At 43.3% G+C, this 25,484-nt stretch overlaps 3 protein-coding genes and 1 long non-coding RNA gene across 5 annotated transcripts in view; 2 read left to right on the top strand and 2 right to left on the bottom strand.

The window, feature by feature from the left end:
* Positions 1-1,192: 1,192 nt before the first annotated feature.
* Positions 1,193-2,855, bottom strand: MOCS3 (molybdenum cofactor synthesis 3). Its single transcript, XM_029917146.1, has one exon. The coding sequence runs from the start codon at positions 2,821-2,823 to the stop codon at positions 1,447-1,449; it is 1,377 nt and encodes a 458-aa protein (XP_029773006.1). The 5' UTR covers positions 2,824-2,855; the 3' UTR covers positions 1,193-1,446.
* On the top strand, positions 2,401-23,767 carry DPM1 (dolichyl-phosphate mannosyltransferase subunit 1, catalytic). The gene is made up of 9 exons (XM_029917147.1): positions 2,401-3,307; positions 6,283-6,382; positions 12,145-12,178; positions 14,149-14,225; positions 14,311-14,336; positions 16,279-16,374; positions 19,602-19,670; positions 21,158-21,272; positions 22,115-23,767. Exons 1-9 carry the CDS (start codon positions 3,147-3,149, stop codon positions 22,217-22,219), a joined length of 783 nt encoding a protein of 260 aa, XP_029773007.1. The 5' UTR covers positions 2,401-3,146; the 3' UTR covers positions 22,220-23,767.
* LOC115273871 lies at positions 21,120-24,661 on the bottom strand. Of its 2 annotated transcripts, XR_003900994.1 has the most exons (3): positions 24,182-24,661; positions 23,110-23,231; positions 21,120-21,616 (listed from the first exon to the last, which is right to left on the bottom strand). It is a non-coding gene; the product is annotated as an uncharacterized LOC115273871 (long non-coding RNA). The 2 variants fall into 2 exon arrangements; XR_003900995.1 differs by lacking the exon at positions 23,110-23,231 and having other exon boundaries at positions 24,182-24,611.
* ADNP (activity dependent neuroprotector homeobox) overlaps positions 24,078-25,484 on the top strand; it is a 32,043-nt gene continuing 30,636 nt past the window's right edge. The window contains exon 1 of the mRNA XM_029917144.1: positions 24,078-24,216. The gene's annotated coding sequence lies outside the window, so the exon portion shown is untranslated. The remainder of the gene's footprint in view (positions 24,217-25,484) is intronic.

The raw sequence follows: 25,484 nt of genomic DNA, 5'->3' as shown, positions 1-25,484 counted from the left end.
TTTAATTGTTTATGTATTTAGAAGTTAAGGCAGACTACCTTCCATTTCGTGAAAATGCTGTTTAATAAATAAACATAAAAGCGCCTACATTTTGTAATGCCACAAAATACTGGGATAAATAGAATAAATCCAAGTAGGAAAAGGGAATGGAAGGGGAGACGTGGGGAGTTGTTTGGTGCGTGTGCAGTTTCAGCCATGCGGGCTGGGGGCTTCAGGGTCTGCCACACAGCGTAGGTATGTGGCTGACAAGGCTGTATTGTACGCCTGGAAGTTACTGACAGGGTAAATGGTGTGTGTTTTACCATCATAAAAAGAATCTATACAGTTCACTGCACTGACTGAAGCCAAAAAACCTAGCACATAATGATGCAGAAAAAGCACTGGATGAATTCAACAAAAACTTAGCCAACTTATAAATGGAAGGAAAATTCTTTAATCTGATAAAGAGAATCTACGGTAGAGCAATAACAAGGAATACTGGTCAAATAGTCAAGGGTTTTACCTGAGACTGTGAAGGAGATGAGAATGTGCACTATTTGACTTTAATTCAGTATTGTATTTGGGGTCCTTGGTCAGTAAAACAAGAAATAAAACATAACAGGTTGGATAAGGACAAAAGGGCAGGGGAGGGCAGAACGCTGGGACTCCAGCTTGAAGATTCCAAAGCAAGCCGAATCACAATATACATCGTATGTACAACACTATAAGACACATTTTTTATTTACTTTTATTAAAAAAAATTTTTTTTAATGTTTAATTTATTTTTGAGAGAGAGAGACAGCGCGAGCAGGGGAGGGTCAGAGAGAGAGGGAGACAGAGAACCAGAAGCAGGCTCCAGGCTCTGAGCTAGCTGTCAGCACAGAGCCTGACGAAGGGCTTGAACCCACAAACCATGAGATCATGACCTGAGCTGAAATTGGAGGCTTAACCTACTGAGCCACCCAGGCACCCCAACAATTTACATTTTAAACATCTACCTCGGTAGCATATATTCCATCCTTTGAAGTAGAAAAAAAGACCCAAACGATGTCTTGGTAAACACCAAACTGACTATAAGTATATCATCCGTGATCAATTTAGTAAGACTAAACTTACGACACCTTTCCAAGCACAAAAATGGACAATTTAAAGTGCTTTTTAACTGAGGAAGGGGGGAAAAAAGCAGGACAAATGAGCACAACACACAATCCTGTCACTTAACATTATGACTCACGTGTTCAAGACCTCTTCCAAAGGCTAAAAACACAACACAGTCCTCAGAAACACAGTAACTGCAGCATCCAATACCACAACAACAAAAAAACCCCTTACATAATGGAATCCATGTATTCGGTTATTGGACAATATCAGGCTCTTCCCTACATTCCTGGGGGAAAAATGCAAATAAATGTATCTTTGGGTAACATGGCAATGCGCCTCTTCCTCTGGGCAGACTCTCCCATCCACTCAGTACTGCGGAAATGTTCCGTCGATCTTGGCGGCCCAGGCCATAAGGCCCCCTGCAACATCTTGAACTGTTACAGATTCTAACTCCTGGGCTGCTGTCAAGGACTGCAGGATCTTCACCGCTTTCTGGGAGTCATTGCCCAGTTTGCAAATCACATAAACTGGGAAAGCGGCCCCTTCCTGGGCGCCTTCCTTCCCTTCCCGGATTGCTCCTCCTAAGAGTTCCAGGCTCTGTGCATCCCTCCGTTCCAAATGTTTCAAAGGGATGTGTAATGCATGAGGCAAACGACAGATGTCCACCTCCACTTGAGGCCTAACGTCCAGCAACAGGTGGGGTGAGCCGGAATCCAGAAGTCGCTTATAGTCGGTGACCGAAACTCGCTCCTCTGGGCTCAGCAACTGCAGAGTGCGGCACTTGTCGGTGGCTGAGGAGCCACAGAAGGCCTCGTAGTCCTGCAGGGCAGTCACAGTGGGGCGCTCCCCACAAGCCGCACAGTCAGGCCGGCGGCCCCGAAGCTGAATACGACGAAAATGTCCCCTGAGCGCGTCAAAGATCAAGAGGCTGCCGCTGTAAGACGGGCCCAGCCCTGCGGCGATCTTCAGCACTTCCAGCGCCTGCAAGCAGCCCAGGACCCCAGTTACAACACCGAGCACCCCGCCATCCGCGCAGTTGGTCACCGTCTCCGCGGGCGGTGGTTGAGGGAATACGCAGCGATAGCAAGGCCCGCCGTCATAATGGTAGACAGTGATTTGGCCCTCAAAGCGCAGGGCGCTGGCCGACACGAGGGGCCGGCCGGCTAGCACGCAGGCGTCATTAACCAGGTAGCGCGTGGGCACGTTGTCAGAGCAGTCGGCCACCACGTCATAGCGGCGGACTAAGTCTAGCGCCGTGGCTGGCGTCAGCGCCTCGGCATAAGGCACGCACTCCACAGCCGAATTGAGGCGGCGCAGCGAGGCGGCGGCCGAAAAGACCTTGGCCTGCCCGGCCAGCGCCTCGCCATGCAGCACCTGGCGGGCCAGATTGCTCATTTCTACTACGTCGTAGTCCACAAGGCCAAGGCGGCCGACGCCGGCCGCTGCCAGGTACTGCGCCAGTGGGCAGCCGAGCCCACCGCAGCCCACTACCAGCACCGACGCGGTGGCCAGGCGCAGCTGCCCCTGCACGCCCAGCTCAGGGAGCACCAACTGCCGGCTATAGCGCAAAATCTCATCTCGAGACAGGGACGCCTTCGGCGGCAGGGGTGACACCGAAACCAGCCGCTGTGGCTCCTGCTCCGCCAGAACAGCCGCCGCCAGCTTCTGCTTCAGGAAACTCAGCTCCTCCTCACGTTGGGCAACTTGAGCCCGCAAGGCGAGCACCTCCTCGCTGGAAGCCATGGCGCTCCCTCTCGGAAGTTGTCTTGAAAGGCATTTCCGCTTCCGGCTTGCCGTCTCCTAGCGACTGGAATAAACTAAACAGTTTCACGGAGCTTAGGAAAAAGGGATAACTCGACATGTACTGCCTTAAGATGCCCTAAGGTTCAACGTCAACGATTGATAGTTCCTGAATATCTCCAATGGAACATTGAAGAGAGGCTTAGGAGAACGAGAACCTAAGTACATGGACTGTTCCCCTCTTCTCGAATTTGGTACGGTCCGCCCCGCCCCTTCCCGCGCCACGTTGACGTCATTCCGCTTCCGGGGCCTCGCGCAATTCCGCCATGGCCTCCGAGGAAGCGAGTGGTGGCTCTCGTAGGTCTCGGCGGGAGCCGGAGGGGCGCGTCCCACGACAGGACAAGTACTCGGTGCTTTTGCCCACTTACAACGAGCGCGAGAACCTGCCGCTCATCGTGTGGCTGCTGGTGAGAAGCTTCTCCGAGAGGTAGCGTGCCCTGCCGCCGTCCCCGAGGAATGAGATGAGCTGGCTTCGCCGGCCTGGGTGTCGGCAGTTGGCTGCGCGAGGCGTCGGTGCGCGGCGTCCCTTCGGCTCTTGAGGGAAGCCTCGGGGGGGAAGGCCACCCTTTGAGAAGGCGGCGGCGGATACTTCTGGGGTTCTCTCCGTGTCTCGGGTTCTCATTCTTGCCCTTGGGGTTCATGAGACGTTCCTTTTATTGTACACTTGCGTCATCTCTCCCCCCACCCCCTGGTTTGTGTTTTTCTTAGTAGCGTTGTCTACGTTTTCCCTCGGAGCGAGGTTGAAAGCTTGACCTCCCTCCTGCTGCGGGACGGTCAGGATGCGGCAGGAGCCGGCAGGCTAACCGAGCACGCTCGCTCTCGCCCCCGTGCTGAGTGCTTATGTAAGCATGAGGTTTGATCTCTGTGGGTTAGGGAGCTGCCGCCGGGCTGGGCAGCTGCGGTGGTCACTTGTGGGTATCTGATGTGGTTGTTAAAAACTCGGGCTTTTAGGGTTGAATTCGAAAGTGTTCTACGGTGTTTTTAAAATTTCGGAAAATCTTGCTGTTAGTATGAAGTGCTTGTTTTAGATTTAGAATAGTGGGATCAAGATCCCTGAAGATCTGTCTGTATCAACACGTGGAACCGAGAAAATTTCGAAAATTAACATTTCATGTGGCTGTGTTGGAATTAACCAGGTCATCTCCGTGAACACAGATTATTTCTAGAGTTTTCTTGTTTTTCTTCTTTGACTCTTCGTTTTACAAATGAAAACAGGTACTTTGTTCATACCATGTTGTCCAGCATCTAGAAGAGCATTTGACACACGCTGAATGCTCCTTTATTAATGACTGTTGCCATAGACATGCTCACACTTTTACTAGAGTGCTGGGGATCGAGTCTTCAGGATGGAGTTGCTGGGTCACCTCATGTGCTTAAAATTGACAGTCATTCCCTCCCCTGCTTGCACAGTTGCTCACTCGCTCTCTCAAAACAAAAAAAAAGTTTCCGGGCACCTGAGTGGCTCAGTCGGTTGGGCATCTGACTTCAACCCAGGTCATGATCTCGCAGCTGGTGACTTCCAGCCCCATATCTGCTCTCAGCGCAGAGCCCACTGTAGATCTTCTGTCTCTCCCTCTCACTCCATCCCTCCCCTACTTTTTCTCTCTCTCAAAAATGAACAAATTGCTCACAGAAAAAAATGGTTGTACTGCCTTCAGTCTCCATTATTTGGAGAGTGCCCGTTTTCCCTACCAGCCAGCCGGCCAGCCAGAGCTTTAGTAAACTTACATTTTCAAAAATGCTAATTGATAAGAAACATTGCTGGGTTGTTTTTTTCTTAAGTTTATTTTATTTATTTTGAGAGAATCCCAAGCAAGCTCCATACTGCCAGCACAGAGCCCAGCGTGGGGGTCAGACTCACGGACCGTGAGAACGTTACCTAAGCCGAAATCAAGATTCAGCCACTTAACCGACTGAGCCACACACGCGCCCTGTAACTGTCTTAATATATGTGTCTCCTCGTGCAGTTTTTGTATCTTTTTCTTTATCTTTTATTTTGGTTTCTACAAGCATTACAGAAAATTCGAGAAATTTTCATGCATAGTCAATCTTGTTCATTTTGTCTTGATTTCTCAAATACTTTTTGCTTTAATCAGAGCGATGTTTAATGAAGGAAACCACCGTTTTCAGATACAGCCAGATGACTTAAAGGCAGGTTAGCTTGATTTCTTTACACTACCTTACCCTCAGGTGTCCTGGGCACTTGGAAATGAGAGAAAGGAGTAATTTGCTTATGAATGACCTCATTTCTTTATGAAGTGTATCTCTTTCAGCATATCAAGTAGAATCAACATTTTACAAGATATGGCTTGTTAAGTACTAAGGTACTTAGGGGAGCTGAATTAACAGATGGGCTGATTTTAGCTTTCTTCTTGGTTGTTGGGGATTGAGACTGGGCTGAGAGGAGACAGTGTTGTGGGGGTTTGGTGTGCTTCCTTTACTTTGTCCTGAAGTTTCCCAATAAAGATATCCAAAAAAATCTAGAAGGGGAGTGGAGGACGATGCAGTGATCACATGTACATCCAATATTGTGTTGGCTTGTTTTTAGAATAGAAACTATAACATAAAGTTAATGGAGAGCCAACAGAGAGATGTTAATTTTGAAGCACGTTGATGTGAGACAATGGGTACAACTATTTGAAACTGGTATAAAGGTTATGTCACCATTTTAAAGAGGGCTTTTTAGCGGATGAAATGAAATCCTATTTGTTCCTGATTATGTTATTTAAATCTTATTTGGTATTAGATTTAAAAGAATATTCACTCCAGGGTGGCTCAGTTGGTTGCGGCCAACTCTTGATTTCTGCTCAGGTCATGATCTCACGGTTTGTGTGTCAGAGCCCTGCATGGGGCTCAGTGTGGGGAGTCTGCTTGGGATTCTGCCTCCCACCTCTCTGCTTCAGCCCCGCCCCCCCCCCATGCGCATGGTCTCTCAAAATAAATAGGACATCAAAAATAAATAAAAGAATACTAATATAGCAACTCAGTCGACTTGATATATCTTTTAAGTGTATTTTTGAAATATTTTTTGTAACTAAAACTTGATACTAAGGTTGTGTAATTCCATTTCCAAAGTAGGTAAGTAAAAATTTATGATAACCTATCATATATAATGGGCATATATGTAATCGCTATGAGTTTTAAACTAAAGAGTGTGTTTTCTGTTTGCAAATTTTTTAATATCTCAGGACGTCCTTGTAGCATTTTTTTCCCACAGGATGCTGAGTTTGGAGGTAAAGTATTAAATGATATTTATTTCATTTGGTAATTGAAGTTTTCCTTGGTAATATATGACAAATTCCCAATTATATTGGTGAAGAATTAGTAATTTTAAAGTTATTTTTTAATTTGAGAGTGTTGTCTCTGCAAGCAATACAAGCTTTTTTTTTTTTTTAATTTTAGTGGCATCAACTATGAAATTATAATCATAGATGACGGCAGCCCGGATGGAACAAGGGATGTCGCGGAACAGTTGGAGAGGATCTACGGGTCAGACACGATTGTAAGTCCTGTGAAGACGTTTCTGTCACATCAGTTGTGCTTGTGGAGGGGAAAGATGAGAACTGACGGTGCTGAAATAAAGTCAGTCTGTTTTTCTAGAAACAAAACATCTTGAAGTTTTACATGTCTTTGATAAATTGGGTCAGTAGTAATTTTACAGCAAAATAGTGAGCCTTCAGATAACACTGTTTTTACAGCTTAGTCTGCAGGTAAGTTTTCTTGAAGGGCAAAATTAAAGCATGATACTGACAGGAATATTAATGGAACTAGATTGCAATTAGTAATGTGTCCATGATCTTCCTTGCTCCCCTTTTCTGCAACTATAAAAGCTTGTAGCTGGGGGACGTGATTGTTTTCATGTTAAATTGGCATCTTTTTTATCTGTAGAACAATCTTCTGGGTGTAGATTGACTCTCTGAGTCTGAAACTTTTATAGAGTTTCCCACTGTACTTTGAAGGGTGGTGGTTTTCTACTAGAGTAACTTAGATGTAGAATTTGTTTTATACTGGTGTCATAATTTTTATTATTAAAAAGTTTTGTTTTAATGTTTATTTCTGAGAGAGAGGGGCAGAATGTGAGCAGGGGAGGGGCAGAGAGAATCTGAAGGAGGCTCCAGGCTCTCCCAGCTATCAGTACAGAGCCTGAGGCAGGGCTCAAACTCGGGAATCTGGAGATATGATCTGAGCCAAAGTCAGAAGCTTAACTGACTGAGCCACCCAGGTGTCCCAATTCATAATTTGTTTTTATTCATAAATGTTTGAATACACTTGTGAGCTGTACTTTAGGTAATTTTTTGGGCCCAAGCAATCAAATCCAGATTAAAAAAAAATATATATATATATATATTTTTTTTTTTTTTTTTTTTTTGAGAGAGGGAGAGAGAGACAGCGCAAGCAGGGGAGGGTCAGAGAGAGAGGGAGACACAGAATCTGAAGCAGGCTCCAGGCTCTGAGCTAGCTGTCAGCACAGAGCCTGACGCAGGGCCCAATCCCACGAACTGCGAGATCATGACCTGAGCCAAAGCCAGATGCTCCACCAACTGAGCCACTCAGGTGCCCTCAAATCCAGATTTGAACACATTCTAAGCACTGGGTAATTTAGAGTTTGTATAGATCAGAGTTTCTCAGTCTTGGCACAATTGACATTCGGGACCTATAATTCTTAGCTGTGGGGGACTCTCCTGTATGTTATAGGACATTTAGTATCATCCCTGGACTCCGCCCACTAGAAGTTATTAATAGCCCCTCTCCCCAGTGTGGCAACCAAAAATGTCTGTGGGTGTCATCAAATGACCTCTTCTGGGCAAAATTGTCCACTCTTCCAAAAGAGAACCGTTGGTATAGATATAAAGGAGAAGGTCTCTTGGAGAACCATTATTGGTGTTTTTATTTTAAGAAATAGCAGTTAAGCATCATAAACCGCTGTCACAGGGTGCACATGTTGGACGGGCTAGTGGTTGGTGGGGAGCACTTAAGAGTAATGTGTTCCTCGTAAATACGCAGTAAACTCTTCTCTACTAGTCGTTCTTTCCCTATCACGCGTGGGCAACTCAGAGCTCCATCACCCCTCCAGTCCTCCTCCAGAAATACAAGAGTACAGGAAGAGATTAAACGTTGACAGATTTCCTGCCTTCTACACCAATGCCTTCTGATGACACGAGGTTCGTTTTTTGGCCACAGTTCCCCAGTTTTTCCTTTACAAGTTCTGGGCCAAGGCCACTAAATCACATTTGTTATATGTAGATACTGAGTTAGGTACCTCTATTTAAGCCAGCAATATCAACCTGACAATGTTTTGAATACTTTTGTCATAGAACTTCAGCCTTGAGGTATAATGGATTAATCTTAGGACATGTCTAATAAATTGACCTTCTCAAATTCTAAAACAATATGGCCCTCAAAGAGTTCCATTTTTCCCATCAACCAATAAAACTCAAAATAATGAGAAAAAACCTGCATTTACCATTATGATTTTCTTGTAGTACCAGGGAAATCTCATTCCTTTCGTTATTTTATGACCTGAAGTCATTTAAACTAGAAAAAATGCCTCCCCCCCAACAATATCAGGCCATGCCAGAGTTAGCTCTTCGTGCTTTTAAGTGATATGTATGTTTACTTGGGAGAGAAGATGGAGGAAGAGTGTTACTGAAGCGATCTTACGATATCTCCGCGTATTAAGCAGCAGATGCTTTGTTTGCTGGTCTTTCAAACTGGCTAGAATGAATGTTACAGAAAATGAAGGAAGTTTGTTTTATTTAAACTCTGTATATGAGGAAACTGAGGTTAAGTCACTTCCAATGTCATATGGCTAATAAATAGCAGAGGTGAGACCCTGCCAAAGCTGGAGGCACATGTCCCGAACTGTTAGTGATGGTCCTGGGTCAGGGAGCTCTGAGATTCTGGAGGGCTTCAACCTCTCCCTGCTGAGTGCTCACGCAGCAGTTCAGTTACGTCATCGGTTTCAGCCTCCGACGTGAGGTCAGATTACATCACCCATGTTATCCCATAGTTTAATATTTTTACAAATTGTTCTGATAATAAAATGTAATGTATATTCATTACTTTTAAAACATCAAATATAACTCTAGGATCAAGAGATTTAACTAAAGATACCAAAATATTCTCTCTGACAAAAAGATCAGTATCCTAAATCTGATAGAGAAAAACGTAATTTATAAGAACTATAAATGGACAAAACAAAAAATAAATAAAATGAAAAAGATGGGAGTCTCACTGATAGTGAGGAATTGCAAAACTGGAGGAAAGTACAGTTGTTCGCCTTTTTATAAAAAAAAAACAAACAAATAAGGTTTATTTTGAGAGAGACGGAGACAGAGCTCGAGTGGGCACGGGGCAGAGAGAGCTGGATGCTGGGCTCCAGCTAAACGTGAGATCGTGACCTGAACAGAGGTCGGATGCTTAACCAACTGAGCCCCCCCGGCGCCCCTACAATTAGCCTTTCTTAGCTGAAGATTTATTTTGATTATGGTTAAAAAAAAAAAAGGTCCACTAAAATAGTCTTGATCTTGGTTTTACTAAAATGTCATCAAGGTTTCCTACGATAAATTTTTTTTATCATGTCATAGCATCACATGAAGTCCCTTACAAGCAGGCGTGGTAAGCGTCCATCAGAGGATGTGCCCAGCACTCCTGCGCGGGCCTTCTGTGCGTCCGCACTGTCCTGGCGGCTGGGAGGTGGGCTCTGTCGTGCCCTTCGCGGCCGTAAGCCGTCCTCGGTATGGGAGCAGGGAGGGGTGGGCGTTGAGGATTTGAAAGTAAAGCTCGATAAAGTGAAACTGCGTGAACGTTTATTGCATAAGCAGTGAGAAACGACGTTCATTGTTGTCGAATGAAAACGCGGTGAGACTGAAGTCGCCGCTGACGAGCCTCCCAGGCCCTCCTCCAGGTGCGACTGCGGCCCGAGCCTTGGTGCGCGTGTGCGGGTCTGCATTTGGAGAGCTGGGTATGGTCTTGGTTTTGTTTTTCTATGTAGATTTAGTCTTCCTGCATCATTTTGTTGATTCGTAATTATAGCTTGGAGACCTTTTATCACTCACTTCTCTTGTTCTTCTAACTGTACCACAGCGGTCTTTCATGGGCAGCAGGGTTTGTGTTTTATAAACATTTGAGAAAAGACTTTTCCAGTGGAAGCATAGGATTATGGAAGATCTAAGGTGAACTTTATTTTTTTAATGTTCGTTTATTTTTGAGAGACAGAGCATGAGCGGGGGAGAGCAGAGAGAGAGGGAGACACAGAATCAGAAGCAGGCTCCAGGCTCTGAGCTGTCAGCACAGAGCCCGATGCAGAGCTCGAACTCCCGAACCGCAAGTTCATGACCTGAGCCAAAGTCGGATGCTTAACCGGCTGAGCCACCCAGGTGAACTTTAAAGAATTTGTATTTTTGTAGGGTAGATACCAGGTCAATATTTTGTCAGTAACGATCAATCTCCAAATCAAAACCTGAGATATCCTGTTTGATTTTGTTCAGTAAATTTAATTACTATACGTGATTGAATGTCTAATTCTCCTCTAAGAGCTTATCAAGCAGGAGTGTATTTTATCTTTGTTCCTCCCCAAGGAGTTTGCCTATAGTAAAAAGTACTACAGTCTGTCCTGGTTGAATTGAACTGAAAGTACTTTGTTTAGAGAGTTGCAGTCTGAGGCAGCCTGCTTATGGACTGGCAAATGCAGAACGGGACAAGATAGACTCGGTAGTGAGTCTGTTTGAGCCGTGTGAGAGAAAAGAAAAAATTTAATTTTTTTGTTAGGACTATAACCCTAGGGACACCTGGGTGGCTCGGCTGGTTAAGCATCAACTCTGGGTTTTGGCTCAGGTCATGATCTTGCAGTTTGTGAGTTCGAGCCCTGCATCGGGCGCTCTCCTGTCAGCACAGAGCCCACTCTGGATCCTCTGTCCCCCTTTCAGTCTGCCCCTCCCCCGCATGTGCTCTGTGTCTCTCAAAAATAAACAAACATTAAGTATATACGTGTATATATAGAGAGAGCAACATAATCCTAAAGTCATGTAACTTGGCCAGTAGAAAATGTAATGAGGTCACCCAAGGATAAAGTCAGGGTAAGTTGATGGAGTGGCATCAGCATTTAAGATCATAAAAGGAGTTCAAAGAAAGAAGTATGAATACCCTTTCAGCCAGCAATTCAACTTCTAGGATGCTAATTATGGAAATAACCAGACCTTTGGGCAGCTGGGTGGCCCAGTCAGTTAAGCATCTGACTCTTGATCTCTGCTCAGGTCATGATCTCATGGTTCATGAGATCAAGTCCCACGTCGGGCTCCGAGCTGATGGGTGAAGCCTGCTTGGGATTCTCTCTGCCCCTCCCCCACTCACTCTTGCTCTTGTGTGCTCTCTTCTCAAAATAAAAAAATAAGCTTTATATTAAAAAAGAAAACCAGGACCCGTACAAAAGGATATATGTACAGATATTTATTGTAGATGTGTTTGTAATGGCAGATACTGGAACTGACCCAAGTACTTTTAACTAATGAAAGATCATCTGTTGTCTAACTTGTAATCTTAAGCCCGTTGAGAAAAATAAAAAGGAAAAAATCAAGAACTAAAAACGAAATCATAAAAATCACAAAAGGAATTGTGAAAACAAATGTGACTATCAAATATTACAGGAAGATATGGGATAAGTGAGTTAAATCCTCAGTTTTGCTGGGGGAGGGAATCAGTAGATGATGTTCAAAATGGGGGCACCTGGGTGGCTCAGTTGGTTGAGCGTCCGGCTTCGGCTCAGGTCTTGATCTCACGATCGTGGGTTCGAGCCTCGCGTCGGGCTCTGTGCTGACAGCTCAGAGCCTGGAGCCTGCTTTGGATTCTGTGTCTCCCTCTCTCTCTGACCCTCCCCTGCTCACACTGTCTCTCTCTGTCTCTCAAAAAATAAATAAAAAACATAAAAAAAAGATGTTCAAAATGATCAGTCAAGTAATAGACATAACATATTATTTACATACTGTTTTCTGGTGGATAATTCCAGGTGGGGGGAAATGTTTAAAACTTGGCCTGCAGCGTTGGGATGAAATTTTCCAAGCTGTTAAACTATTTGATCTGTTACCAAATACTGAACACTTTTTCATTTTGTCAAAAACGGTTAAGCATGCTCTGCTTTAAGGTCTAGTATATGGAACTATGTTTCTGTTAAAAAGGATAAGTGCCTATAAAAAATGATTTTTAATAGTCAGGTTTTTGTTTTTTTTTTTATCATTTGTGATAAAGTGCGGCTTCTTATTCTTGCAGCTTCTAAGACCACGGGAGAAAAAGTTAGGACTGGGTAAGTGTAACCTCTCACCCCTCATACCTGCTCCTCGCCGTGGTTAGGTGATCTGGTGTGTATTTTCCCAGTTTGGAACAGGGCCAAAATACAGTGTCCTCCTGTGATGGTTTTTAACGATGTTAATGACATTTCAGTGGTTTAACGTGAGTCGCCTGTAGCAGTCAGCGCCCACTTGGGAAAACAGAGGCCACTGTCAGTCTTTCACTGTGGGGAATTTAATACAAGGAATCTGGTTACATAGGTGAAGAGATGCTGAGAAGCCAAATGGAACAGTGACGCTACTCAGACTAGTGACAGCTAGTGGGTCCTGCCACCTCGCGAACGGAGCAGCAGCAGGACATGGTGCTCTGGGAGCCCCGGAGCCCCAGGTCACGCAGCAGGGGTTAGGATGATGGAGTGGGGACTGCCTGGCAGGAGCCGGGGCCACGGGGACCCCCAGCCAGTTGTGGGGTGCAGGGTAAGAGGGGAGACACAGAGTTTCCCTTTTCTCTCTCCTGGCAACTCGGTCTTCCAAAGCCATTTGCCTGCCAGTTGATGAGAGCACTTGGGAAGTGTAGTCTGTGCTGGGAGGACAGCGCAGGGGGCCCAGAGCAGGGGTGCTGGACGAGCACACCGCCGTCGCTCTAAACCCTTGAGTATTTATTTATAAGTTGTAAACAGTTACTCTTCATTTTTAAAAACGAAAGCTTTTCCAGTTTTTAATTGCAGGAGGTTATAGAAAATCTCAGATGGACTTGTTCCTTCTGAGACGACTATCTGAATACCTTTGTTTTCTTTTGGTTACAGTTGTTTATGTTGAGAAATAATAATTTTATTAAAAAAAATTGAGGGAGCATGGAGGAAGCACAGTTCTTTTTTCTTGTTGTTTTTTAATGTGTATTTAGAGAATGAGAGAGAGAGAGAACAGTAGTAGGGGAGGGGCAGAGAGAGAGACAGAATCCAGAGCAGGCTCCAGGCTGTGAGCTGTCAGCACAGAGCCCTCAGGGCTCGAACTCCCCAACTGAGAGATCATGACCTGAACTGAAGTCAGACCCCTACCAACTGAGCCCTCCTAGTGCCCTTAAAGCGCAGGTCTTAAAAATTGAGGATTTGCTGTCTTGAAGACCATCGGTTCTCTGGCATTATCAAGTATCTAAATATCTGAACCCAGAAGTTCTTTGGGAAACTGGAATAATCTGGAAATGCCATGAAAGCAACCAGGAATTACTAACCAGTCAGTAGACATCCAAAAAGCTGTGTGAGTATCATGTTTTAGCAAAAGAAGTTAGGCCTGAGTTCAGCCTTGGGGCACCTGGGTGACTCAGTTCGTTAAATATCTGGCTTCAGCTCAGGTCGTGATCTCACAGTTCCATGAGTTCTCATGAGTTCCATGCTGCCAGCGCAGAGCCTGCTTCAGATCCTCTGTCCCACTCCCTCTCTGTCCCTCCCCTACTCATGTGAGCACTCTCTTTCTCATAAACAAATACTTAGAAGAGTTTGGCCTTGCTAGTAGGGAACTGGTGCTTTGAACCTAGAGAGCGCAGGAATCCTCAGACCCCAGTTTACCCTTACTTGCCGGGTCTGTAGGGAATTTTCAGGCATGAGGGTGGCTGAATAATTGCTGGCTCTGCCTTTGACCCCGAATACCAGACCACGGCTCTAGTGTACTAGGCTTCCAGTGCAGAAGACACTCGTAGGTTTTGTGGGATGGGCCAGAGTGGTGGGGAGGAGCGGAAGCAGGGCTGTACCCCTCCCGGAGGGAGGGGCCCAAGCATCCGGAGCCAGTGTCTGGGACCAAGGTGAAGTTGGAGATGAAAGAACAGAATTGAGAGAGGTTTTTTATTTTGAGTAAATAGGATTTAACGATAGTTTGGTTTTACCCTTGGAGGACCAAGGTTCGCTTTTCAGATGCTAAATTTAATTTCTTGTCTGTTCACGAGTATACTTAAGCATTTCTAGTGATTTTCTTTAATGGATATATTTTTTAGGAACTGCATATATTCATGGAATGAAACATGCCACAGGAAACTACATAATAATTATGGATGCTGATCTCTCACACCATGTAAGTGGTATCTTTTTTTTATTAGCTGTTCATGATAGTTTAAGCTTGTTTTACTGACTTAATGTTTATTTTTTCTAAATTTCAGCCAAAATTTATTCCTGAATTCATTAGGTAGGTATTTCTAATCTTTGAAAAAATCCAATAATTTATCTTAAGTTGATTTTGGATTTATTTTTATTTTTTTCATTTTTTACTAATTAAAAATGTGCACGCTATTTTAAATTTGCTGTCAGAATTGATACCAACATATAGATCTGAAGCTCACATCTGTAGATATGTGACTAAGTGATATATTTTAGGAATGAATCAACGGGTAATTCCTTTGTTATCTAAATTCTTCCAGAATATGGGAAAAGATGAAAGGTGACTTTCTGTGTTAAATGGAGTTAATAAGCCTGCATTCTAAGGGTAAAACACCATGAACAAGTAGGGTTTATTCCAAGAATGCCAGAATGGTTCATCATCAGGAATTCATCACTGTAATTGACTTATCACATTAACAAAGCATGGTTAAGTCTATAGATGCTAAGAGGTATTTGGTAAACTGCCTTAGCCATTACTTTTTAATGAACACTTGATAAAGGAAACCTAGTCCTAACACACGCCTTTTCCTAAAATGGTGAAATGTTGAATCGTTAATAAATGCATCAAGATAGGCATACCAGCTGTCATTAATGTGGACATTTTAAGTTATATATTAACAAGTATGTAGTATAAATATTGATAAAGGGTACAAAATTTTACTTATTTGCAGGCAGTATAGTTGTATTTTTAGAAAATCCAAGACAGCATGAAACCGTTCAGAAGAAGAATGTGGAAGCTGTTCTCAGTGTAAGCTAAATACACTAAACAAAATTACGTAATGTTTCCTCTGCTTAGATCACTTCAGGAAATTCCCATTAACACATGGGAAGAAACTTCTTTCTTCGCCCTTTATACCCCTGTGTGTCTGGCCCCTGTGCCCGTCTCCTTTGCCTGCAATGCTCTCTCCGTTCTCCTTAATAGCCAACTACTTCTCATCTTTTGATCTCTGTGTAAGGTCACTTCAGAGATACCTTCTCTGCTGATGTATCTAATACCCTGAAGCCCCTTTGACCTGAGAAAGAACCGAAACCAGGGGAATAGAAAATTTGTGAGAGACAGAAATAGGCCATATGTAGAAGACAGGCCCATGGCTAATAAACCCAAGAGAAGGTACCCTGGGATGTTGTCAGGGAAATACAAGTGAAATGACTGTGGCGGTGGCTTATGACCCATTAATTTGTCGTAATTACAAACTTAAAGAGCAGCACATGTAGCACCAATAAAATGGTGGTAAGTGGACACGCACAAATATTGCTGGAGGAAATGTGAGTTGCTACAGCCTTTTTGGAAAGTAATTTCTGGTGGTATCTGTTAAAAATTCTAATAAGCTTTTTTTGGCACATCTGTTAGGTTCCCATTTAAAAGAACATTGCCACACTTCACTGTGGTTGTGTTGTTGGGGGTGGGGAAACCCACCATGAAAACAGCCATTTAAGTCTGTGGGTTCAGTGCTCTGTGGGACATCTTTGCAGCTACTGGAAAGGATGGGGAAATTCTCTGTTGACCTTTAGGGATGTCCATGGTTCCGTTACATATATTGTTAATTGACACAAGGCAAGTTGCAAAATGTACTTTTTTGGGTTCCAATTTTGTTAAAGCAACCAGAAAGCCTGGAGTCCCAAGTGTCTTTATCTTTCTGCAGAGAGAAAGGTCTGGAGGGTTACCAGACTGTTCTAGCACTGTTTACTTCATGGGGCCAAGAACAGAATGAAGGGAGATTACATTTTAGGATAGTTGCACATGGTACAATCAGCAAGTACTGTTGTTGGCTTTAGTTTTAGAAGTTAACAAAGGAAAAAAAATGAGAATTGAAAACATTACATTGAAAGATTCCTTAGTGGTATAGTTCACGTTGTCTTGGCATTATTTTTCCTATGTAAGTCTTAAAAGTTCTTTTTGTGTTAACTCATGAAAATTATTTAAAGCTCAATAGCTTTTTCTAATTGACAGCAAATTTTCTTTTCTGTAGGAAACAGAAGGAGGGTAATTTTGACATTGTCTCTGGAACTCGCTACAAAGGAAATGGAGGTGTATATGGCTGGGATTTGAAAAGAAAAATAATCAGGTATAGACATGTGGGTGGTTTCTTTCTTAGTGTAACTGGACATATGTTTATGACAGGTATTTGGATTAAGTCACCATGCTGCCTTGGTATTTCTGGGACCAGATTCCTTCCTTCCTTCCTTCTTTCTGTTTATCTGTCTGTCTGTTTTGGCGGGGGCTGTAAACTATGTCCTAGAAGTTTTTGCTGTCTGTTATACCTATGTATGTAATCATCTTAAATAAACAGACACTTGATGAATCAGCTCTTACTAAGCAGCAAGAGTAGTAAGGCTTTGGAGACAGACCTGGGTTAAAATCCTGATTGTGTCATTTAATCCCTGTGTCACCTAGATACTGTACTTTTTCTAGCCTTACTTCCCTCATCATAAGATGGAAATGAAACACTGTTTCAGTTTTCTGTTACTATATAACACACTATGACAAAGCTTGGTGACTGAAAACTACTATTATATTTTCCGATTCTGTGATGGTTCTTCTGATGGATCTTTGACTGGCTTCCCCTGGGCTCATGTTTGCAGCTGCTTCAGCTGCAGGTACAGCTAGGCTGAAAGACCCCAGGTGGCCTCATTCACGTATCCAGTAGCTGGGGCTGGTTGTTGTCCGGGCACCTCACTTCTGCGCCTTCTGGAGAACTTGAGCAGTGTCATCCCATGGCATCCTAAGGGCAGCATCCAGTTGCAAGGCTGCAGCAGCAAGGCCTCCTGAGTCCTAGGCTCTGGAGCGAACAGCAGTCTTTGTTGCTCAGAGCAAGCCCACAGTCCAGGGGTGGGGAGGGAGAATCCACTTCTTGCTGGCCTTCACCCACAGGGAATTTGTGAGCTTATTTAATCTACACCTTTTTGTGGTTGTTGGGAAGACGCGATCCATTTCAATCCGTAAAGGATCTCTATAGCTTACTACGTTATACATGACAACATAACTATACAAATTCTTACTAATACACGTATTTTTTATCACCTTTTTCATTCCTATTGAAGATTCTGTTCAAGTTAATCTTCATTCTGCCTCTTAATTGCCATGTGAGGCCTGTAAGCCCCTCAGCCTTCAGTGAAATGAAGGGGGTTTGGATAAAGCAGAGAAAGCCCTGCACTGCTTTTCCCCGTGCGGTCTGACCTTTGTCTTGCACACACACACCCTAGAGCGTTGGAATGGATCTCCACAGGTAGGGCAAAACCATCAGTATTTTTCACAGGCTTTCCAGATGATTCTGTTGTGCAACCAACAATCAGAACAACACATGAATAATCTCTCAGGCCCGTCTGAATTTGGTTATTACGGCTCTTGTTTAAAATAAGGGAGTCCTGATCAGAAACAATGTACAAGTTTTAGTTGGATCGTTAAGTTCATGGAGTTGTATTTGTCATTACTTGTGAATGTCTGCACTGCTTTGATGTTTAAATTTCTGAGAAAGATTATGTAATTGCTTGCCCGAGGTCTCATTTGTGAGATCCAGATTTAGAATTTGAATCCAAGTCTGTCTCATTCTTGCTGCATATTTTAAAACCCTCATTTAAAAATACATTATCTTGAGGGGCTCAGTCAGTTAAGTGGCAACTGGATTTTGGCTCAGTTCTTGATGTCATTGGGAGTTCAAGCCTTATGTCCGGGCTCTGTGCTGACAGCCTGCGTAGGAGTCTCTGTCTCCCTCTCTCTGTGCCCTCCCCCACTTGCGTGCTCATTCTTGCATGTGTGCTCTCTCTCAAAAATAAACAGTAATAAAATAGCTTGAATAGAGGTACAAATACATATGTATACATACACGCGTGCTTTCCTTTCATTAAACCCATCTTGGGGGAGTAAACTATGTGCTAGAATTTTTTGTTGTCTATTAGAAGCAGCTTGGAAGGGAAAATGTTTTTGAAGTTAGCCATTATCTCATGTATATCCCTAACCATGTTATTTGTATAAAGATGATCTTTACTAGGGAGGGCCCTGGTAGGTACCTTGGCTTTGGAGACAAACTGTTCTTTCCAGTTTGCCCCAGAAAACTTTTTTTTTTTTTTAATCAGAGTTCACTAAAATAGCTACAATACAAAAGTCACTTTTTCCAAGGGCATTTTAGATCTTTTTGAAATGTTGATAGCAGCTGTTAGTAATAGCTTGAAGTTGATACTTAAGTTGTGTTTGAAGCACACACCGTGTCACTGTTGTGGGCTGGATGTCTCTGATAAAATTCATGTGTTGAAGTACTTTATCCCCAAAGTGTTGGTATTTGGCGGTGGGGCCTCCGGAGGTAGTTAAATATAGTGACCCTGGGCACTCATGCTGGGATTAGGGCCCTTTCAAGGAGAGACAGGAGAGCCTGGCTTCTCTCGGCCGCCTCCCCTCAGCACACAACTTGAGGGCAGCCCTATGTAAGCCAGGAAGAGGGTGCTCCCCAGGAACCAAGTCTGCTGCACCTTGATCTTGGACTTCCCAGCCTTCAGAACTGTGAGAATAAATACCTATTGTTTAAGCCACCCAGTCTGTGGTGGTCAGTTCTAGTGGCCCAAGCACACTGACAACGGTCTCCGAATGAGCCTCTGTTCAATTTCCGCAGATTGCCAAAAGCCAAAACCCTTTCCTGCTTGGTTACCTTCTTTAAAAAAAAAAAAAAAAAGTACCAAATTTATACAGACAGACCTGATTGAAACCCACGATCCCTTGTTGCTGATTAGAATCTGAAAGGGATACTCCAAATCTTTGCTCTTTTTGCTGTCGGAGAGATGTTCATAATTCTAAATAATGACTGTTGGCAAATATGCAAGTTGAATTTAAAATGTTATCTTTATTACCCAAAATTTAGAAGAATGATTGTTTTGAGGTCCGCTCTAAATATCATATTCAAGAATAAAAGTCCTCATTTTTTGAAAAATGTGAATGCCAAATCTTTTAGTGATTAAACTTTCTATAAAATTAAGTTTTTTCTTAATGTTTATTTTTGAAAGAGAGAGGGCATGTATGGGGTAGGGGCAGAGAGAGGAGGAGACAGGATCTGAAGCATGCTCTGCAGTGAGAGCAGAGAGCCCGATGTGGGGCTCAAACTCATGAACCATGAGATCATGACCTGAGCAGAAGTCAGATGCTTAACTGACTGAGCCACCTAGGCACCCCTGTAAAATTTACATTTTCGTGAAGAGTTGTATTTATGAAATATGTATAGCAGTTTTAGCCCTCTGATCTTGGATGTGTTTCTCTTGTTTAGAAAATGTATTTTATAAAGAAAATCTGATCGTTTTATTTTAACAGCCGTGGGGCCAATTTTATAACTCAGATTTTGCTCAGACCAGGAGCATCTGATTTAACAGGAAGTTTCAGGTACAGTAGAAACTTGTAATTTTATATTTTTTATGTAAGATTTCTTGCTGTACAATGGTTTATTTAGAAAATGCTTTTCATTTCTACCCCATTTTTGTTCTGGAACACACAAAGGCAGACTGAAGTTCTTCAAAGTTGCTAATGAGGCCTAAGCATCTTCTTAAGATGTGTACTTTCTAAAGAGCATCCAAGGCAGGGCTTAGCTTAGTGTGCTTGTGCTCAGCCCCTAGGGGGGCCCCAGGAGGCCAAGGTGTCTACTTACTGCTTATTCAGAACATTGATGTCACTGGTGATGTGCTCCAAAGAATATCACCTCTACCAGCGATTTTCTGCAACTTCTATGAATATTTATAGCACAGTCCACAGATAAGTTTAAAGTCTTTAATGTTTAGCTAGAGTGTTTTCAGTTACCTTCTTCTCCATATGCTTTCATTAAAAAAAAAGCCTTGTTTAATTGGAATAAAGCCTCCTGCCAAGTTGGGGGGTGGGGGAGTAATTTTTGTTTCTGGGGGAGGGGGTGTTATGTTTTTAATTTTAGACCTGCTAATAGTAGATGAACTGTTTGTGTGACCATGTCAAATGACTAAAGACTGCCACTTTTTCTGTCTCTGAAACTACTACTTTAAGTTCCAAACCTCATGCATTAGTTGATAATTTACATTACTTGATATTTGTTCCTTTCCATTAAATGTTGATTCTTTGTTGGGTTTTGTTGTTGTTGTTAGAGTTGACACACTAGGTTAAGCTAAGACAGGAACTTAGGCATCACAGGATTGAGGCAATCCTAGTGAGATACAGCTATCACCAGGTAAGGTCACAGTTAGATACGTATAATGGGCAGATGTGCAGTCCAACTTTAGATGGGCTGTGGGCCAAACACAGATCCCATCAGAGGAGCTGGGAAGTCCTGTGGGTGAACCCATTCACCTTCTTCAGGAACTGTCCCATAAATCCCCTAAGGGACTTCAGTTTATCCCAGGGAATTTATTTAGTAGATCTTGGGAAATAGAAACTGGTTATAAACACTTTCGAAGAAACATCTGTTAGTTACTGGGTTCGTTCTTAGCATATGCTTTATATTGTGGATTCATCATCTGTCGACTCTGCTATTGCAGTATTTGGAACAGTTTCTCTTTGTTCAACTTGAAAACTAAATTTTAAGAAACTTTGAAAACTAAAAACAGTGGTTCTGTTTCAAGTGATTCATTTTACCCTATTTTTACAGTTTCTGATAGCATGGTAGAAAAATAATTCCCTAAAAGAAACTTAGAATTCATTTTCAAAATTGCACTCAATTTACCAAATATTTCAGGACCATTCTGATTCAGGACAAGTGTATCATTCTCATCAGCGGCGACAACTTTCTGCACACAGATGGCTAGCAGAAGTTTTAGGTGTTAGAAATACCAGTGAACTTTCCAAAGATCAGGTTATATGTAGGCAAGTGCATTTACCTAGGTGCTCATGTGTATTTTAATTTCTCACAGGTTATACCGAAAAGAAGTTCTACAGAAATTAATAGAAAACTGTGTTTCTAAAGGCTATGTCTTCCAGATGGAGATGATTGTGCGGGCAAGACAGTTGAATTATACTATTGGCGAGGTAGGCAACGGATGGTAAATCGTCTGCTGTATTCCTCATAAAAAATAGGTTTAGACTTTTTATAATAAAACGTTTAACTTGCACAATTACTAAATAAATGTGGGAGGCTCCCCGGTTGTTTAGAGAGTCTGCGCACTAAAGGAGGAAAATTCATTTCACTTCCAAGTTACTACATTTGACCTACTAAGATTTAAAACCTTAGTAGAAGGCAGCCTTTTCTTAAAAGAATTAAAAGTTGCTGGTAACTTATTTGTCTTGCCTTTTCTGCCGACCACTCAGCATTGTGGGATGAGAGTGTTCGCCATCGCCAGAGCCACCCCAATGACGAGTCCTTTTGCCGTTTCCTAGGAGTAAATGAAGAGAACAGGAGTATGTCCAGCTAGCTCGTGAGCTCTTAGGGAAGGCTCTCCTCGCTTAACACTAATGTTTTTAATAATAGCAAGAAAATAACTAACGAGAAGGCAATTTCTCCTGTGGAAGTCCCAAGATTTTTAACAATAAATTAGTGACAGATAAATTTAATGGACTATTGAAAAATTTTACTTTTGGAGTATAATTTTTTTCTTGAAACACAGGCTGAAACTTTGGTAAACCAGCTTAATATTCAGGATCAGTGTTTTCCAAACAGTTGGAGATTTGGTTTATGTGGCCAATTTTTTAGATAATGAAATGTATAAAGATTTGGAGCTATACACAGTTGCTGTAAGAATCCTCCAGTTGTGAGCTTACTTGAGGAACTTGGCTAACATAAGTTAAATTTTATTTGTATTGCACTGTTGTATGCCTGCTGTACTTCCTAATATTTTTGATGACTGACTTAACATATGTATATTTTTAACTAGGTTCCAATATCATTCGTGGATCGTGTTTACGGTGAATCCAAGCTGGGAGGAAATGAAATAGTGTCTTTCTTGAAAGGATTATTGACTCTTTTTGCTACTACGTAAAAGAAAGTTATTCATTATACTATCATGTTGATTCATTTAAACATAAAAGAAGCCTGGTTGCTGATTTTTATAAAATGTACTGTTAGAGCGTAAATCATAAGGTAAGGTAAATTTCATACAAATCTTTTTTTCTGAGGAAACTACATTTTATATGTCAAATTAAATTAGAAAAACGAGCAATGTTCTGTTTTCATTTGCATTTTGCTGTATTAAGACTTATAAATAAATGTATTGCAGGTTTTTTTCTCCCCAGAAAGTATTGCTTTCATTAGAGTATGTGAGTGCAGAATTTCTTACATGGGGAAGATTTTGAAGTGTACAAAAACTGGATTCATAGCTCTTTATAATAGTGTCAGAAGTAAGAAAAATGTTAATTTTATTCATGAAATATAATATGGCTATTTCTGTAAGAATGAGCAAGTAGACACCTCTGCCCTTCTTAAAAAATGTATCAAATTTCTTAAACTAGATAAAACAATATATTCAGATCACAATTTTAGAATTTGGCTCTTTGTAGCTGTTGAATTGATGAAGCATTACATCTGTCAAAGCAAGTCTATTTAAAATACATACTGTGAATTGGAAACTTGACATCAGTTGATGGCATAGCTTTTTTCCCCCTATCCTGAGCAATAGCTTCTATCAGTAAGAAAAAATACCAATTAAATTTGCAGGAAGGCAGACTTTAAGCAATTAAGCTTAGAAACAAGTTGACTTCCCAAATAAGAGACATCCAAGCATATTTATTGAACAGTATTCCTAAATAACATTTTCCTGGCCTAATTTCATTGTTAAAGAAATTCAAAATCTGATTTTTCCATTGCATTTCTAACATACTACCGGAAATTAATACCAGAACATAAAACCTTTGGTGTCATTTTGAACATTACCTGTTCCCATAGTTGAATCCATAGGACATTCCAGTAGGGCCTCCAGTATTGTTTCCCTTTTACACAGAGCTGTAGGCCAGCCAGCATTCCACAGACCCACCTTCCTTGGGGAAGTGACCTCTCTTGTCATTAATAACAATGAGAAAGTTCATCACTATTTGAAGTAAAATTAGTTTTAAGCTAACGAAATAGAAATATAGTTCGTTTTTGTTGTTGAATGTTTAGAACCTCTTCTGCTTCATCTAAGTCAAAAGTTTTTATTGTCAGGTATGTGGTAACTACCTCAGAGAACTCCTGCAGTAGATCGCTGTCTTTTGCCTTTTTAATCTTTTTGGTTCTTGCACCCAAAACCATTACAACACTGTCACTATTGGAATTTATAGTAAAGAAAGTATTTGAGCAATGAAGACTTTCATCACTTAGAAGTTATTAAGAAAATCTGGACTATCTAGATGCATTTTTTCTAGTAAAACTGATGAGTTAAACACTAAAATATTTTTAAACATTTCCATGTGAACCTAGCATCTCTTTTTATTTTGTAAATTAGGTCAAGGATGAAATCCAGATGTTTTCCCCTTTGTATGTGTATTATCACTGTATGAAATCTAAGTATATCTAAGGAAAACGAAACTGTGATAAAATTATTTTGCTTCTTTCATGGTAGCTTTTGCCTGTCTTCTGCAACATGTAATTAGGCTTTTTATCTTTGTTTCTTTAAATCAAATGCCTTGGTGGCCCCCCCCCCTTAAAAATTTTTTTTTAAATTTCCAGCTATCGTTTTCCCTTGAAATACTGATTGGGCTCTCGGTATTAATGGAGTCCTGGGTTGGATGAAATGGCTTGTTTAAGCTTGCTAACTGAAGTCTTGGACTTTGAGCTCTATGTAACCACAATTTGTACTATTCTCAATTAAGTCAGTATCTTTGTGGGGATGTTAAGTACGGTTTGAAACTATTTTAACTTGGAATCTAGAGAAACTGCCGAAGACCGGCGTCCTTACAGAGCAGACCTTAAGAAAACAGGCCTGGTTACACCTTCCCGGTTGGTGGCCTTTACTCTGCAGAGTGTTTACCTGGGACAGACTCTCAGATGCACCTGCTCTGAAAGGTGGGTTCCAAACGGGTGAGATGATGTGTTGGTTGGGGTTGACCTAAACTGAGAGGCAGACTGCCCGCGTGCTCTCCAGATTGTGGGGACACTGCAAGTGTCCCTGAGACCACGGTTGGCGTGGTTACTGAGCGTCGTGGGGCTGCCCATCGGCAACACCGCTTCTCACGTTTGGGCTTCACCAGTCCGGTGGCCTCGAAACGCTGGGGCCTCATTTGCTTTCTTCAGGCCGAAGAGACGAGCCCATCAGAGCCAGGGAAGAACGGTTGGCCCCTGCCCGCTGCGCAGCCCGCCCCACCAGGAAGGAGCCGGGCTCTCGCGGGCCTGTGTCCTCTCCCGTCGGTTGGTGAAGCACGAGGCCCTCACACCTCATTTAAGGCAGGACGCATCGCGCACGCCCGGCCAGGTGCCCCTGCCCAGCCCGCCGCAGCCGGGCCGGGGACAGCGCAGGCCTCCCGGCACGTGGGGCAGCAGGGCAGCCCGCGCGCCCCCTCCCGCCAGATGTAGTCCAGGCCCAGCTGGGCCCGCGCAGGGATCCCCAGCGCGGCCACCTGACTGAGCGCAGGGCGTGCTGCGGCCCGCTGCTTGTGCCTCCGCCGCCGGCGCTGCGGCCTGAGGAAGGCGCCCGCCGCCGTGCACACGGGCCCTGGAAAGCGCACTGCGGCCATTATCCGCGGCGCCTCCTAGTGGGTCAATGGCAAATCCTCTTGGTTCTCGCGAGAACTCCCCCCCTTAGAGGGGATTATATAATTTCTCTGAGGTGGGGGTGCTGGGGCCACCCTCCCTCAAAAAAAGTTAGGTGCAAGCACAGGTGAGAGTGAGAGAGTTGTCCCTGGGGGAAATGAGGGGGAAGGGGTAAAGTCCCCCACTACCCCCCCTACTTAGCTGGACAATGAGTCCTCTTATGCTAATGAGGCATTTACGTCACTTCCGCTCTTTCTCGGCCGCCATTTTGGCTAGGGCAGGTTCGGGGACTCTCTCCGAGGCGCTTGTATTGTCTGCTGAGGGGAGACGCGGGATCAGCCCCCTCCCCCGCCCGTTGCCGCCGCAGCCTCCGCCGGCCCGGTCTCCCCTCCGCCGCCCGCCGGGATCCATGAGCTGAACTCCAACCCCCCCACCCCCCCCCCGGCCGCCGCCATCTTGTGCCCCCTCCCCTTCCCGCGGGCAGCGCTAAGGGGGATTTTGGCGTCTCCTCAGACACAGCTCCCTCTCTCGGTCCCCGCTGCTGAGGAGCGAGAGGAGCGCGGCCGCCGCCGCCGCCCGCCCGC

This window comes from Suricata suricatta, chromosome 12, assembly GCF_006229205.1.
Source record: "Suricata suricatta isolate VVHF042 chromosome 12, meerkat_22Aug2017_6uvM2_HiC, whole genome shotgun sequence".
Classification (NCBI taxonomy): Eukaryota; Metazoa; Chordata; class Mammalia; order Carnivora; family Herpestidae; genus Suricata; species Suricata suricatta.
This window is presented reverse-complemented; position numbering and strand designations above follow the sequence as displayed.